The following is a 16,459-nucleotide window of genomic DNA, read 5'->3' as shown; positions in this document are numbered from 1 at the left end:
TATATATCTATACAAAAAAAAAAAAAAAATATAAATATATATAAAAAATATATATATATATATATATATATATATATATATATATATATATATATATATATATATATATATATATATATATATATATATATATATATAGACATACCTTTAACAGCTAATACACATTAACTTTTGTGTCACCATCTACTAGGGCACATAAAATGTTTTGTTTCTTTGCAGAGGTTTTTATAATATTTAAAATTAGAATTGATATTAATTATTCATCTTCTCTGAGCTGTAATTCTGACACAGTGATTCAGTTGTTTCTCATGAAGTAATGTCATCCTTTCATGTGAAGAAAGACGTTTCCATCCAGAGTACTTGGAATTTCACCAGTGAGCAATATTAATTTTAAGACCATAGATGCCGGATCTAACATTGTGTTGTTTTCCAAAGTCTCTGGATTACCCTGGATTTTAATAATTTATGTTTTGTTGTTTCTTTTCCCTCAGTAATACTTTCAGAGTGAAGAGGTCGCCAAAGAAATCCCCAATGTCCGACACATCCCAGGTGTGTTTAATACGCTCTCTTTTGGGGTTCTTTCTCACTTTTAAAGTTCCAGCTGATTTTTAGAGTTTCCCTCTTTGCCGTTCTCTTGCAGGATCCCACATCTGCAGAAGAATCTTCGTCCCTTCATCAGCAGGATGATCACGCCACAGACGAGGAGAAGCTGGCCTCCTCCACCGGTCATAAGTGGGCGGTCCGCCACGAGGTGGACCAAGATTTAAACACTGACCACCAAGACTTCCCGCAGCCCTGCGACGTTACGACTTTCGTAAATGAGAACAGTCTCCCTCAGGAGAATCCAGGTTTGACGTTACTGTCTGATTTTTTTTTTTTTGTGCCCTCCAGGCACCTGTGTTCATGCAACATCAAAGCGTACCACACTCGAACAGCTATTCAGTGAAGCTCAAAGCTTTGTTTGGATAGATGCTCATGTAAAGCAACCAGTTACTTTGTTATCCGTTCATAGAGCAGTAGTGTATTGACTTTTCTACTAGTAGTAAAAATAAATAAATAAATAAATAAAAGGGCTGGCCCAGTTCTCCACTGCCCTCTGACCACCAAAAGACCCACCTCCTCCCAGCTGCTGTCTGGCTCAACCCATCTGGGTCGTAGATGAAACAGGGAGCAGACAGCGCTGGTTCAGCCTCTGATCACCATCAGACAGCCCTAAACACTGATCACTGTGGTTGTCCACCTCGTATTCTGGTTCTAACTCTTGGTTTTGTTTCTTGGTCTGTTTCAGTCCAGGACTATGAAATTGAGTACATGGAGAAGATTGGCTCTTCCTCCCCAGTAAGTATTTGTTTGGCATATTGATGACAGATGTGATTTATTTTCCGTTTTTATGCATGTTGATGTTTTTGTGTATGTTGATTGGAGATGCACCAATCAAATTGTTTTGATACAGATTGTAGCAAACACACGTTCATATTCAATAAATTGGAATATGCGTTTGGATATGGTACCATTATTTCAGAAAATCATCGTATTTACCAGGCATAAAACCTGGAAAACATCCACCCTGTGTGTAATTAACCTATAAAATATAATTAATTTAAATAATTTTCTAATTTATTTAAATTTCATTTTAAAGACTGCACATATAAGATATAACAACTGTATTAAGCATATTCTTCTGAATTCTCCCTGCCAAGATTTGATTACCAAGTTTCTCTTATTGGTCTTTAACGTCTCGTAATAGAGATTATCATAGTTAGTATAACACAAACAGCAGCTTCATGTGTATTCCCAGCAGGCCTCGAGTCCTTGCCTCTTCTGGGGTTCCCAACATTTCTAAACCTCTCTTCCATTCCAAAAAAGAGCTGCACTATATAAAGACTCACATTTGTCAACGCATTGTCAGTGTGTGCAATATCCCAGTGATAATGGACTGCTTGGACACTATATTTAGCAACTTGCTAAATTTTAAGTGTGATGCATTCACACTCTTCCTATCAGTTAGGAAAATGTTGTAGGAATAGAAAGTAGAAATGTGCATTAATCATAATCAGTAGTGTCACCACATTTTTGCAGTTACATATTTTCCTGTGGTAACTCTTAGGTCTGATATGTTCATTAGAATTTTTTTTTATTTTATTTTTTTATTAATTTGATAGACCGGTCCGGGCTGATCCAGCTGAAAACTGTTAGATTCCACTCACCAGCTAATGTCTCTGAGCATCTCTAATGATGATGAATTATTTCAGTTTTCAGCATTCTTTATTAATTTTGTCTTTTGCAGCCACTGTCTATCAAAAAGCCATCTCTGTACTTGAACTTGGACTCAGTGTCTGACAACTTAACCAAAGCTGCTTGTGGACATGGATCTGAGCCAAGCTCCCCCTGCACCGGGTAAAATATGCCTTACATTACTTATCCACACATTGCAGCATTGCTAGATATGTTACTTTACAGCTTTGCATAATATATTTCATGTCGATGTCTGAGATTTAAATTTTCATACTGTCATGATCTTTGTATGCATTTGAAAACGGTATATACCAATATATTTATTGGTGGATTATTGAGTGTCCTCACCACTTATTGGCTCAGCTGGTGAAAATATGTTTAAAAAAAAAAAAAGCATTGAAATAAATGTAGCATGTCACACAAAAACACACACTGTAAATTTAAGTTATTTCAGTGGGAAAAACATTTCGTCGACTCTCTTTAGAAAAGTAAAGTATAACTCATCATGGTTTAATTCTGCGCTATAAGTTTTTTTTTTTTATGCCTTTACCAGGAAATACCAAAATCAGTCATCATGTACTCTACTTAATTAACAATAATTTATTTTGATTAATTTTTATGGCAATATTCAATTTTGTTTCACTGAATATTTGTACTTTAGTAGACTGGATTTAAATAATTTTTACTACCTCTACATTTATGGAAAAAAAAAAAAAAGTTCAACCAGCCAACTTTAAATCAGTAACGTCATAATAGTGTGAATTTTATTGATATTTTTAGTGTATGGATCAACAGTCTGGGTTGAATACCGAATGCATTTTATTTGGTAAAATAAAGTATTAATTATCACTTCTGTCTATTGTATATAGACATCTCACACGCTCCCTGACACTTTTACTCAGACCTCAGATTGTTGTCCTTCTGCACAGGAGTTTTGAGGAAATGGAAGCCCAGATATCTGCAGGCATGAAGACGCCGGTGTTGAGCCCGCGGCCCGGACCCGAAGGTTCTGCTGGAGATAAGGGCAGGAAGAGAGAGAGCGATGTCCTCAGCCGGACACAGAGCATAGAGAGGGACGAGCAGGTGAGACCGGGGCTCTTGGTAAACAGCTAGCACTGATCACATTTGTTATAAAGAATAAACTGGGTTTCATTTATCTGTGTACTCATCATCATGTATGGGAATTACAGATGCATCTCAGTAGATTCTGTAGTAAAAGTGGAATTTATTTCAGTAACTTACATGGAAAAGTGAACTTTGAAACCCTCCACAAAGAGAGTAAACCACAAAGTTTTGTTTTTTTTAAAGCTTGATGTTCAGAGTGCTGTCAAATATTTTCATTAAAAAAGTTGAGTGGAAGGAAAAAGTCCTGGATGTAGACTACAACTGTACTTCTGAAACAAATTTATCCGTATGTGACTTATTTGGGCTGCTGCTGCTCAATTGTCCTCTGTTCAGATTAGAGTAGATTTTGTATAATCTGTATTGGATTCATTTGAGTATTGAGTATGTACTGTATGAACATGGGCATACTTTTTAGTAGACTAATATTTCTGTTTTGATTGGATTTCACAGGGCTAATGGTTATCCTTGCGGCTAGTGCTCCTGCTTCTGTCATTTTATCCTTCCACTAAATTTTCTATTAAAATATTTAGATACAACACTCCATTGACAGCCTCGTTCTTTAGGAATTTGCTTTTGTAACTAACTTTAATATTTTTATTTTGTAATATTTAAAAAAACAGTAACCTGAATTGTAGGTCTTTTATTAGGTGTAAGCTGCAATCGTAAAAAAAGAATCTTCTAATTTATATTCCATTTTATTGAGATGCACCTGTATGTCATGTTTTTATTTAGTTGCATCTTACTCCACGTTGTTGTTTAATCAGAAATGAGCACCTTTATCCAGAGACTTTATCCCAAGACTCGAATCACAGTGATTCTCCAAAAATCAGCCCCATCACACACTTTCTCCCAGCTTTGGTTCAGGAAATAAGTTGCCACTCAAACACTCAGCGCTTGCTTTGCTGTGCTGTCCCGTCCCCCTCCTCCACCCCACCCCTCTGCCCACTCCTCCTGGTGCCCCTGTAGCCCTCTGGCCAGGGCCCCGTGGTGGCCCCTGCTCCAGCCCAGGCCATGCCCCTGTTGTTAGACAGGCTGTCAGAGTGTGAGGACCCCCTGCAGTACCTGGAGCCTGACCTGGCTGAGACCAACCCAACCGCATTCGCCCAAAAACTACAGGTGTGTTGCCCCACCTCGACGAACCTCGAAGGTCCTGGCTCTGGGGAGGAAATGTGACTGTGTGTGTTTTTTTGTTTCCACATCGTTCCCATTGTGTCAGCGTACTTCATCCCTTTCATCTTTTTATGTTTCCTCCTCCCCGTACTTGCAGTTTTTGGCTTGCTGCGTGAAGTAGATTAATGATTGGTAAAATGCAGACGGCAGCAAATGTGTGCTCTCAATTCAAGTCTTTGTATGTTTCCCTTTGCTCTCTTCAACCCTCCTCCCTTACCCCGCCGCCTCCTCTCCCCCTCTGATATTTGGCCCCCCCTGTGTGCGGCCAAGGAGGAGCTGGTGCTTGCTGCCCTGAGGCTAGAGGCTCTGCAAGTAGCCCAAAGCATCTCTCAGTGCCCCTCCCTCTCCACTGTAACCCCCCAGGTACTGCGCTGAGTCAGCCTGCACCTGCTGTATTCAGTGTGTGTGGGTGAGCGTGTTTGTTGCAGAAAATAGGCATCTTGAATGAGTGATTAGGGAAAAGCAGGTGTAGCTGAAGTGGGTCATTGTAGACTGCGGTGTTTGCATGGGTGTGTCTCGGCTTGCCGATCGGCCCCTTCGGCATGGCGGCTGTGCTGCAGCATCCACAATCCCGGCGCTCCCCTCCACATGATACCGCTAACGATGCTTAACGTGTCCGGCTCCCATTCAGACTGGCAACGAGCTCCTCCAGGTTAATACTCAGTCCAGTGCCTTCCTTGCCCCCTGCGTTGTTTTCTGCCTGTTGCCTGTTCATGAGAGGCTTACATCAACATGAATGTGACTGGGGACGTAACACGATAACCTAAAAACCGCAGCTGCACAGTTACATGGCTGCAACTCTCCCTGGTGTATTTGATCATCCTCTGTTTCAAATCTCCAGTCACATTTAAGTTTTTTTTTTTTTTTATTTTCCCCCAAACTAACAACACAAACGCAACACAGAATATTACAGTGCAGGGCAAAAATCTTCAAAACCTTTGAAATTTATCAGATTGTGTTGTTTTACAACTGCAAAGCTTAATTTATCCTTTTTGGGATTTTATGTGGCCAACACAAGAGGGTAACTATGAAGTGGATTAAAAAATTCTTTATGGTTTTCAAAGTTTTTGCTAATTGAAATTAAAGCTGTAAGCAGCGATTAGTAATCAATTATTGCATCACTTATTTTGTTGACGAATCAGTTAATGGGATAAAAGGAATTGGCACATTCTGCAGATTTGTTAACCACTGCTTAAGCCTCAACATCAACAATGAAGCAAATGGATCCAAAGGGATATATTTTTGTTGGAACTGAAGATGCAGCTGAGTTAGGAAGTCAGGAAGGGGAAAAATCCTTGAAAGAGTCAGAGTAGGATTGGTTCCCAATCTTGTCCCTCCAAGTCTCATGTTGTTGCTCCACACGTTTCAGTCTCGACTCAAGAAACCCAGCACACGGCGGTGGAATATCAACGGTTCACCCTTACTCAAAGTAAGAGTAACAAGACACCCTGTGATCTGTACTTACCCTACTAGAGTGCAGTCCAAGTATTTGGGCAAGAGCATATTTTTCATTGTTTCACTGACCCAGTTATACAACAACACACTGGATTCAATGATATGACCATTGTTATATCTTTTTAGTTAAATTATCTTCTTAAAACATATTTCTCTTGATTTGAATATCAATAGAAAGCAGCTTAAATGAGCACAGTAGATTTAAGCTGTTTGCCTTTCTCTAAAGTTCAAAATGAGCACTTTGCCCCTTTTGGTTCTGAACTACAGAGCTGCTACAATCTAGTCCAAATACATCCAGACTGCACTGCAGACTTGAGCCTCAGTAGATCATAGATGTGCTACATCTAGACAGCATTTTATATGGAGATGCACTGATCAGAGTTTCTACTATTTACCTTAATTTAATTAGTCGTTCGTTTTATATGAGAGTAATCGCATTACTTCATGAGCCAGACACAACACTTAGCTCCATTCCTTCTTGCTGTTCTCTTTGAGCCCCCACCGTTTTATTAAATCCTCCTTTAATCCAGCTCTTCCGATGACGACTAAGTCCTTTTATTCCAGGCCAAATTTTAGAGGTGAAATAGTATATATGTTGTCTTAGCTTTTACAGACCCATGCACATCTTGGAAACTTTTCAAGTTTTTAGTGAAAACTGTGAAGTCAGACCAGTTAATCTTTTACAACCAAACACTAACAGGAATGCCCCTGCTGCCCAGTCCAGCTCCCTTATCGTCCATCTCTATTTTACTATCTGCTGCTGTGCTCCTTCCTTCTTGTCTTGCTCAGACCAACTCACATTCAAGCTTCTGCAAGCAGCAGGCGCTCATGATCGCTCAGCCGGGGCCAGCATCAGCCAATTACGCAGTAATTACTGTAGCGATGAAGGCTGTTTCATCCAATCATGTAGTGGCCGACCAAGTCCTCAGAAACATCACCAGCTTTGCAGCATTCGCCAGCAGAGTTTTGCTGCGTGGAACAGATTTCTGTGGTTCCATGCTGCATTGAGGTCGTGGTTCAGGAAACCTGTTGGGCTCGTGTGCGAGCCCCTGCATCTGGTCTGGTGTCCGGTTTGTAACTCGCCATGTTTCCGTTCCTTTCCCTGCTCTCCTTTGCTTCCTGGAAGCAGCACCGGGACATGCTGTCTTCTGTGGAGAGCTCCATTCCCAAGAGCTCGCTCTACGCCAAGACCACCAGCAGCAGCAGCTACATCGAAGGCGAGAGTCCGCACCTGCCAAGAGATCTCGACCAGTCGTTGGACATCGCACGAGAGGAGGTTCCCTTCTATTTCTTTTTATTCATTGAGTGGTAAAAGTCGTTTCATTTCAACGTCTAGAGCTTTACTTAAAAGTGTTTGCCCCTATTTCATAGATTGTGTCAAAAGAGAAAGAGGTTCTGGAGTGGCAGAGGAAGTACGAGGACAGTCGACAGGAAGTGGTGGAGATGAGGTAAAAAGAAACATTGAGTTGTTGTCAAGTCTATCACTTATAGATATCTAGCAAATGTCTTTGTCTTCTTTTGAACTTCTTACTTGGTTTATCTGAAACAAAGACACCTTTGGGTCCAGAATGGAAAACCAGTTAAAGAGTACGCCAGTCTGCGCTGAGCGCACATCAGACTGATGTGCTTTAAGATGTTTTAGATAGAAAAGATGACTAAATAATTAATTACTGTAGATATTGTTACACCAAACCTGCTAACAGCAGCTCTAAACTCACCCATAAACAACAGTCAGCAAACAGCTTTAGGTTCAGACAGGAAACTGGATATAAGCAGCATTGAAGCTTCTTGTCGGTTAGCAGGTGGTGAGTGTGAGTGCAGCTGGGTCATTTAGCATGGATAAGACAGAGCTTACCTCCTTTAACTGATTGTGCTCTGGATAAGGAGGAGCTAAGAGACTAAGAGGGAGGCAAGGCTAATCAATCCTCTTACCCCGTACAACCTGTTTTACTGGAACAGTCAAAAATGGTCCAGTTATTTCTAAAGAAACAATGCAAGCATGAAGAAATCTATCACACATCACAGGTTAACCTACTTATTTTACTTTTAGTAAGAATTTAGATGCTTGTTTTTTTTAGAACAGGCACAGATCTACAACAGACAGAGAAGTCTATGATGTTCATGGCCTACTATAAAGTTTTTTTTTCAGTTTTTATTCACAAATTAGCTCATACGAAACAAACATTACAGACTAGCAAACAGAAGTATTGATCTACGAAATAAGCGATTAAATAAGCAAAAATAACAAATGACAACAATAAGAAAGAGAACAAGAATAAGAAAGAGTGTGAAAGAAAAGAAAACACATTAAAATGGATACATTGGGTAGATTTTTATTTTCTTAGAAGTTATTTTCAGATTTTGGGGGCTACTGTACATTTGTACACATGAAAATTGTCTGTTATGTCCTTTTAAATTGACAACTGAAAATGTGGTTGCATGGCTTGGTGGATAGCTTTGAGTGACCGTCAGGAACTAGTTTTATTGGGACTGCAGGGATTATCATTTTAAAATGCTTTGATTGGACTGGACCAAGGCTTTCTAACATTGTACTCCAATTTGTTCGATTCGGGATGCTCCAGCTTCATGTTGATGTCATTTTGGACATTTGAACATCTCTGTAGTTTCTGCAAATTGCTGTGTTATGTTTTGCTTTATTACATGGTTTAAATTTTTTTGATAGTTATTGAATAAGTGAGTAATGTATTTCATTAAATTGAGATAAGGGGTTGGATTAAATAAGTGTTCATTTCTTCCTACTCCTTTTCAAACAGAAAAGTAGTGGTAAACATTTTTACCGGTTATGTTTGCACATTTTTTCTGTCCTACTGATTGTTTTTTTTTTTTTTTTTTTTAAAAAATTTTTGAAATAAATAAATCAAATTATTATTTACTTTTAATTCAATAAACAAAAAGTTAAAAAGACATTTCGACCAACATTAAGTGTGCAACTGCACTCACAGACCTAAATAGTGAATGAAATGGCATTTATATAATTTTCTCAATTTTATTGCAATCCGAGCCTTTCTTTACATTACTAATATTGCACACACTGATATTGTGTTGACAGTAAATTTGCAATAATTTTTTTATCTGTAGGAGGATTGTTGCAGAGTATGAGAAGACTATTGCGCAGATGATAGGTGAGTTTTTCCACTTCCTCACTTAATGTAATCATTGACTCCAAGTGCACAATTTAACATGCATCAGAAAATCTTTTTCATCAAACTCTGGTGCTTTAATTTGCTCTTTGGTGTCTTATTGAAGTTTATAGTTTTTACCCCGCCGCCTCTGATTTCAAATGGTTTACTTCAGAAACGCAACAGTCAGAGTTTTCAAGTTTTTAGAAAAAGTTCACCTGCTAATACCAGTTTTAATAATTTGCAATCTCTCTTTAAGAACTATTTTAGAAACGAAAACATTCAAAGTACGCTGTAGAAAACCATAATTTGTTCATAGTAGCAGCCTTCTTTCCTGAGCAACAACTTCCACATTCAGGTGTTGCTCCTTGATTTATTTAACTTCCTATCAGTCAGTCATAATCTGACTTATTGGTTCATCTCTAGCTTAGCTTTGTTAATCTTGTGCTGCGGCAGAGATTCTGACACCGGTGGTGGTGGGAACCATCACAATTATCCATTGACGGCACCCTTGTCACCACTTTGCTCACTTTACATTTTCCCTGCTCTCACCTACATCCTTTTTTGCCAACTTCAGGCGTTCTTGAATATTTGGCTTGTGCTGCAGTCTTAAGTTAATGTCTTGCTCTTCTCAGAACACGCCCACTAAAAGGCCATAATCTGTTTCTGTTCATGTCTAACGCTCGGCTCTCTCACATGTCTTGACCCTCCCAGTTTGACTTAACACACTCCCTTCTTTTCTGTTCTGCTCCCATCATTGCCCCTTACTATTTGATAACCCTGACAGGCATGCCAGGTGAGTAACACAGAGCCGTACTTTGCTTGTTTGTGTCAGCTCGCGTCTCTCCATCCGTCCGTCAGAGAGGGGAGCAGGTGTGCTCCTTTTCTTCATCTCATCTAGTAGCTTTTGTTTGTCCATTCTGTTGCGTTTCACATAAAGGCTAAGACTTGACTTTTTTATAGATATAAAGGAAAGAATCTGTCAAGTTGTTTGTTTTGAAAATAATACTATATCAATCTGAGTGACACACAAACAATGAAAAGATCTTAAAGATGCTTCGACGCTTGACTAAAGGTGTGTGCTAAAGCCACTCAAGCAGCTTTACTTATTTGCACAAGTAGATCATCTACTGTAAGTTACTTAAAAGACAAGCAAGTGTCGCTCTAAACAAACGAAGCTACCAAGCTTTATAAAACATAGCTCTCCTTTTTGATTTCCTCATTGTGACATTTTGTTTGCATGCAATAAAATTAATGATTTTCTGAAGTAGAACAATCACTCTAACCCTCAGTTCCACTTTGTTGCATTGTAAAAATGGTGTATATTTTTATGTATGTTGTGGGAAGATGTTTGTACCTTCCACGTCAGCATCTCTAGTGGATAGACTGATGATTTAGGAAATCTGTGTGTGTGTATGTGTTCATTAGAGGATGATCAAAAGGAGAAGTCTCTGTCCCACCACACCATCCAGCAGCTGATCATAGAGAAGGATCAGGCCTTGGCTGATCTCAACTCTGTGGAGAAGTCCCTGGCTGACCTCTTCCGTCGTTATGAGAAGATGAAAGATGTGCTGGAGGGCTTCCGCAAGGTGCCACACTAATTACTCAAAACTTCTAAGTCAAAATGCCCTGTAAGCCACTTTAAACATCACCCTTCACAGTTATTAGCACCCCTGACAAAAAATCCTATATTGGTAGGATAATCTCAGGCTGAAAATTTGACAAAAATCCAGCCTTTGAGTGCATTCAGTAGGGGAAAACAACAGTGTTAAGAAATCATCTCACTCACTGACAAGCATGCAGTCAATCAGTCCCTCCAGGATGTTGCAGTTTTTTGTGGTTGTTGCAGCCTAAAATTATTGATTTTGTGTCATCATTTTCAAAAAGTTGCCCTTCTTTTTAAAAACTTTGCTTTTGCAATAACATGGTTTTACAAAAAAGTTGAAATTGTTGCACGTTACCCTCCCAAAACAGAGTTAATATTTAAGTTGCAAATAAGTATATTCAATTCTTGAAATAGTAGGTCAAATACAAATAAAATCAAAGGCCAAAAGAAGAATTCCATACTGGTCATTTAAGTTAACATGAACTTTATAATCAAATCCAACAGAACATCTCAAAATGGCAAATGTTACCATGTAGCGTCACAGATAATCTCATCTTGCAGGTTCAGCTTTCATGAGACGTCATGAAACAGGAAGTTACATTAGAAGGAGGCTGAGGGATTGGTCAAAATTGAGCCGAGTTGCAGTGATTGGTCAGAAAAGAAGTGAAAATCACAAGTCTGTACAAAATTTGTGAAAATGGAGTAAATTTGCATTAACAGTTGCGATCGCAACATCACAACATCCTGGAGGGACAGATTGATGTTAGAACCTCCTAAAATATGTCCCATACTTGTAGCTCACATAGTGTGAGGTTTCCTATCTTCTCTTCTGCTCCATTCAGAGGTTTTCCGTATGAATTAGGTCTAAAGATGAAGAAGGATGAGTTTTCTTTCTAGTGAACCACTTCTGTGATGTTTCAGTCACCTGTTTTGGAACAATATCTCACCGAGAGACACAGTGTTGACCCATTCCCTGTTTGAGGTCACCAGATTTTTATTGAAAATGTCCTGAAATAAATTGAAAATGTGTTCATGCGGCCGTACACTAAAAAGTTTCCCCGAACTCCCAAAGAGAAGCAGACCTGACGCATCACAAATCCTCCAACTTTGCTTGAGAGGAGGCACAAGTTCACTTTGTGCACATCCAAACAGTGTTTTTACACAAAACCCACCTGGGGGTGTGTGTGGAGGACACACATCGGCAGCGCCTCGGGTCGCCTTGTCAAATCATGCATGCGATGTTGAGGTGCACTGAGACAGAACAGATTATTGGACTCCATCCTTGGACAGTTTTATTAGAAGCATCAGCACCTCTGAAGAAAACACATTTAAAAAGGATTGCCGTGCCTAGAAGACGAGAGCCTTTGTGGGCTGTTTGATAGGTAATAATAGGGGCGTATTTTATGACATGCATTTAAGACGGCTGATCTGACCAAAGCAGTTGGTTTCGATCAAATTCTGAGTAGTATTTTGGCAAACTCCGTGTTTGTTACAGAGACTTGCTGACCCCAAGATGTCACTGCGAGATCTTTCTTCCATTACTAGACACAAAAAGTATGCCTCAGTTGCATTTATTTCAGCAGATTTGAGTTAGTGATGATGTGAAAAAATTCTTCCTCCACTTTTTCTCACAGTTAATGTACCTAAATTAAATATTGAATTTAGAAAGCAATTTCAGGGTAAAGTTATCCCGCTACAATGAAAGATTATTTCGTTTTAAGGCTTTTTAGACATGGAGAGGTAAGTGTGAAGGGTAGTGTAGTTTAAGGGCAAGACATTTAAATAAATCTCTCTCATTTTAGAATGAAGAAGTGCTGAAGAAATGCGCCCAGGAGTATCTGTCCAGAGTCCGCAAGGAGGAGCAGCGGTATCAAGCTCTGAAGATCCACGCTGAGGAGAAACTAGACAAGTGAGTATAAACAAATTCAAATTATAATGAGTTTCTCACCCCACAAAAGACTAAACCACAAAAAGCTCTAGGCGTCCAACCAATACAAGCTCCCAAATGTGCTTTTTTATAATAGGTTAGTTCCATTTCTTCTGTTTTTGAGATGCATTACAATCTTTCCTGACTTCTTCGGAGTGGTATTTATCCCTTTACAAGTACTGAAGGGTAATTGTATTGTTTTATTTTCGCTGTTCATCTCCAGAGCCAACGCAGAGATCGCACAGGTCCGATCCAAGGCCAAGCAAGAGCAGGCTGCCCACCAAGCCAGTCTGAGGAAAGAGCAGATGAAGGTGGACTCTCTGGAGCGCACTTTGGAGCAAAAGGTCAGCAATGAGAAACACACTAACATTAAAGAAATACTGCACCTTGTAAAAGAGTATTCATATCCCCTGAACTTTTTACAACCTCCTCAATGTACTTTATGACCAGTTTATGTTTATATTGTGGATTAAATAAAGACATGATTTGAGCATTTTGCATAAATAATACCATCCTAAATGTCTGATGCACAGTTGCTGCTAGGTACTTTGAAGAACATCTTTTTGCTGTATTTACAGATTACAGAAGCTTTTGGCCATTTTCAGACTCGGTCACAGTGGTGGAACGCATCTTTGGATATTAGTTTCTCAATTGGATTTAGGGTTTAAACTTTAACTAGGCCATTATAGCACATCAGTATATCCAAATCATTACATTATGGCTCCATGGTTAGGGTCATTTTCCTGTTGGCAGGTGAATCTCTACCTCAGTCTGATGTCTTTCGTAGATTGTTAGCAGTTTTACTCTCAAAAGCTTTCCCGTTCCTGCTGAAAAAAAATGTTTCATAGTGAGGATGCTGTGTTCAGGGTGAAGCGTCTTGACAGTTTTGCACCATTCATTGGCATTTTGAATGACTGGAGGATCTTCTTCCACGTGTTTGGTATTTCTCCCCTCCCTGCACCTGACCCAGATTTACCATTTTACCTCAGCTGCTTGTCAGATAATCGCTCTCTATGCAGTTTAGGTTAACAGCCGTATCATAATAGGTCTACAGTTCCAATTTCTCAGAAAAGTTCAACCCACATGAAGACAAAGACTCTGTGTATACACAGTCCAGGTAACTTAATGCTTTTACTTTTTTTTTTTTTTTTTTACAGAACAAGGAGATTGAGGAGCTGACAAAGATCTGTGACGAGCTGATCGCCAAAATGGGGAAGAGTTAGCAGCCACGCCACAAGCTAATACTTTATGAACACAAAGTGTATCACTGTTGCAAGAAACGATGGACGTTTTAAGGCCAAAGAGGTCTTGGGGTTTTGCTTCCTACTGAGTCTCCACCAAAATGACCTCCTCTTATTACTCTGTACATTTTTTGATGTGTCAGTGTACTGTACTGTATCAGGGGTCTGGTTTAAAGTTTTAGAAAATCTATCATATCAGTGACGAGTGTTGCGTGTGTGACTGTGTGTGTACGGTGACGAAAAACTGCAAGGATTACTCGTGGGTTGAGTTTTGTGTTTATGATGTTGCCATGACAGCCACTGAGGGAGAAGACTGTTTACCCGCTCCTGTTAGTTTCTCCTCTTGATGCAAGGTTAAGGTAGATTTTGAAAAAATTTAGCCGCAGATGTTTAGATTTATTTGTACAGTCTTGAAACACTTAGACACCAACGGTCATGATAGTGTTGCATGTAAGAGAGAAAGAAAACCTTGTAATGTTATTGTTTGTATATACTGTATTGTGGAAAATCCAAGTATAAAACAAAAGACTTGTCTGCATTTTAATGTAGTTACTATATAAGCCTCACCCTGCTGCCCTCATGTAAACATTTAAATATTTGTTATACTTGTCATAGCTTTTTTTGATGAAATTGTGGGACTTTGTTATTTTATTTGGGAATTTATTTTGATATAAAGCAAAACTAATCATCACTGTATTCACTTGTGAGCAGGAGTCATTTAATTTTTGGAGGACGACATTCATAATTTTTCACTGAGGAATAATTCCTCTTCACAGCTACTGTACAGCATCAGCTTACAAAGTGCAATAAAAGATGGCAATACAGCTGAAGGTTCACTCTGGTCTTCTTCATCTTTAGCTCATCACTTTACTGCTCTGGGGTTTTACAAAAATGTATAAGATTTTATTTGACTTTCGCCCTGTGTTCTTGAGGAACACAAACACACATTGATACATCAATGGACTAATGGATCAATGGTTTGGGCCTCTGGTTAAGATGAATTAAAATAATTAAATAAAAATAATCTTCTCTTTTGAGCAGCAGACATTAAAAATGTAACAAAAATTCATCCTTTAGTTTGAGGACATATATTCTGTGGTGGGAAAAATACGGAAAAAATGCACATAAAAAGCACACCCTGGTAAATTTGATCTGGAATAGCCACTGGAGATTACAGCATTGGGATTCACAGGGCTAATTGTGAACTACAAATGGTGTTAATAGTGAGAATTATGACCTGTGATAGTAACAGAAAAAAAACATTCACAATGAATCTGTCTGTGGACTTACAGTTTTAATAGGCATGGACGAGTAGAAATGCTCACAGTATGATAATTGTGAGAAAAAAAATTCCACAGTTTCATGACATTTACAAAATATAATCTAGATGTTTTTAATAGACCCTTTTCACAGTGACGTCAGACAATGGCCGCCATAACTCAAAACTGGGTATCTTTACTTCCGGTGTGATTTTGCCTTGGGAACCAAGCTGAAAAATTCCCGCATTCTCATAATCTTAAGGATATAATAAAAGGTAAGTTTAATAATAACAGCATTTAAGTGTTAGATAGCTGTTATTAACGATTGTAAAATCACCATTCTCTAACTGTGTATAAAATAAACAGCCTCCGATCAAAGAGTAAACCACCTAGCAGCAGCTTTAGCCACATTTAGGAAAAAATATACTCTCTGTCAGTGCTGTCAGTGCTGTAACGTTTAGAGGTTCACTTTCTGTTTTATAAAACAGTGTTTACGTGTTAGATAACCGTTATTAGTCATTGTCAATTTACCATTATCCAACTGTATTCAAAGGAACCAGCCTCCCATCATGAGTAAACCAGCTAGCAGCAGCTTTAGCCACAGTTAGGAAACATCCACCGCCGCCTGTCAGTGATGTAACGTTTAGAGGTTCATTTTCTGTAGTAATGGAAAATAAAGGACATAAAAAATAACTTTAATCTGATTACTGGATTTGAAATACGAATTCGTTAGATTATTCGTTACAGAAAAATTGGTCTGATTAGAGGAAGGCATTACAAAGCAGCGGCGGCGCCGGACATCTCTGCTTATAACAAACAAACCCCTATTTTATGGGATGAATGTCAACTCCAGTCTATAATTTAAGAATCTGATCAAGATTAGAGCCTAAAACGGTATAGTTCAAAAACAGTAAAAAGTTCTGGTTAAGGAACAGTTATGTCACATAGTTAGCTAGCTAACAAAATTCACTAATGCTAAGCTAACGGTTACGCAAAACAAAAATACCTACCTTCATAGTCAAACAGGTATTGTTCGGTGAAGAATTTGTAGCCTTTGTCTAATTTAGATTTTGTTGTCAGAGAAAATTGGTTTGCAAATCGTGATCTATCTTCAAATCTTATTTTAGGCAAATGTTTTAGAGACTGTAAACTCCATGCTCCGGTGTTCTGTCTGATCAACATATGCTGTCAGATATATATGTGTATATATATATATATATATATATATATATATATATATATATATATATGAAATAGACAACTTTATAATTACTTACTATGTACACCGGAACTAAAGATAC

The 16,459-nt window shown here is 38.7% G+C and overlaps 1 protein-coding gene across 14 annotated transcripts in view; it reads left to right on the top strand.

Annotated features, from left to right (window-relative positions):
• Positions 1 to 14,730, top strand: part of LOC106959252 (uncharacterized) — a 71,169-nt gene extending 56,439 nt beyond the window's left edge. For 6 of the 14 annotated variants that reach the window (XM_015051704.1, XM_015051697.1, XM_015051692.1 and 3 more), the window contains 16 exons: positions 492 to 549; positions 641 to 848; positions 1,289 to 1,338; positions 2,288 to 2,397; positions 3,165 to 3,318; positions 4,327 to 4,476; positions 4,801 to 4,893; positions 5,900 to 5,959; positions 7,115 to 7,261; positions 7,357 to 7,433; positions 9,085 to 9,128; positions 9,913 to 9,921; positions 10,554 to 10,714; positions 12,534 to 12,640; positions 12,882 to 13,002; positions 13,816 to 14,730. In XM_015051704.1, coding sequence (XP_014907190.1) covers positions 492 to 549; positions 641 to 848; positions 1,289 to 1,338; positions 2,288 to 2,397; positions 3,165 to 3,318; positions 4,327 to 4,476; positions 4,801 to 4,893; positions 5,900 to 5,959; positions 7,115 to 7,261; positions 7,357 to 7,433; positions 9,085 to 9,128; positions 9,913 to 9,921; positions 10,554 to 10,714; positions 12,534 to 12,640; positions 12,882 to 13,002; positions 13,816 to 13,881 — 1,615 coding nt within the window. In that variant the 3' untranslated portion in view covers positions 13,882 to 14,730. The remainder of the gene's footprint in view (positions 1 to 491; positions 550 to 640; positions 849 to 1,288; positions 1,339 to 2,287; positions 2,398 to 3,164; positions 3,319 to 4,326; positions 4,477 to 4,800; positions 4,894 to 5,899; positions 5,960 to 7,114; positions 7,262 to 7,356; positions 7,434 to 9,084; positions 9,129 to 9,912; positions 9,922 to 10,553; positions 10,715 to 12,533; positions 12,641 to 12,881; positions 13,003 to 13,815) is intronic. The other 8 variants (XM_015051707.1, XM_015051696.1, XM_015051701.1 and 5 more) reach the window with 7 other exon arrangements.
• The last annotated feature ends 1,729 nt before the right edge of the window (positions 14,731 to 16,459 follow it).

Source organism: Poecilia latipinna, unplaced genomic scaffold, assembly GCF_001443285.1.
Source record: "Poecilia latipinna isolate Pla-1442-1.1 unplaced genomic scaffold, P_latipinna-1.0 Scaffold1062, whole genome shotgun sequence".
NCBI classification, from domain to species: domain Eukaryota; kingdom Metazoa; phylum Chordata; class Actinopteri; order Cyprinodontiformes; family Poeciliidae; genus Poecilia; species Poecilia latipinna.
This window is presented reverse-complemented; position numbering and strand designations above follow the sequence as displayed.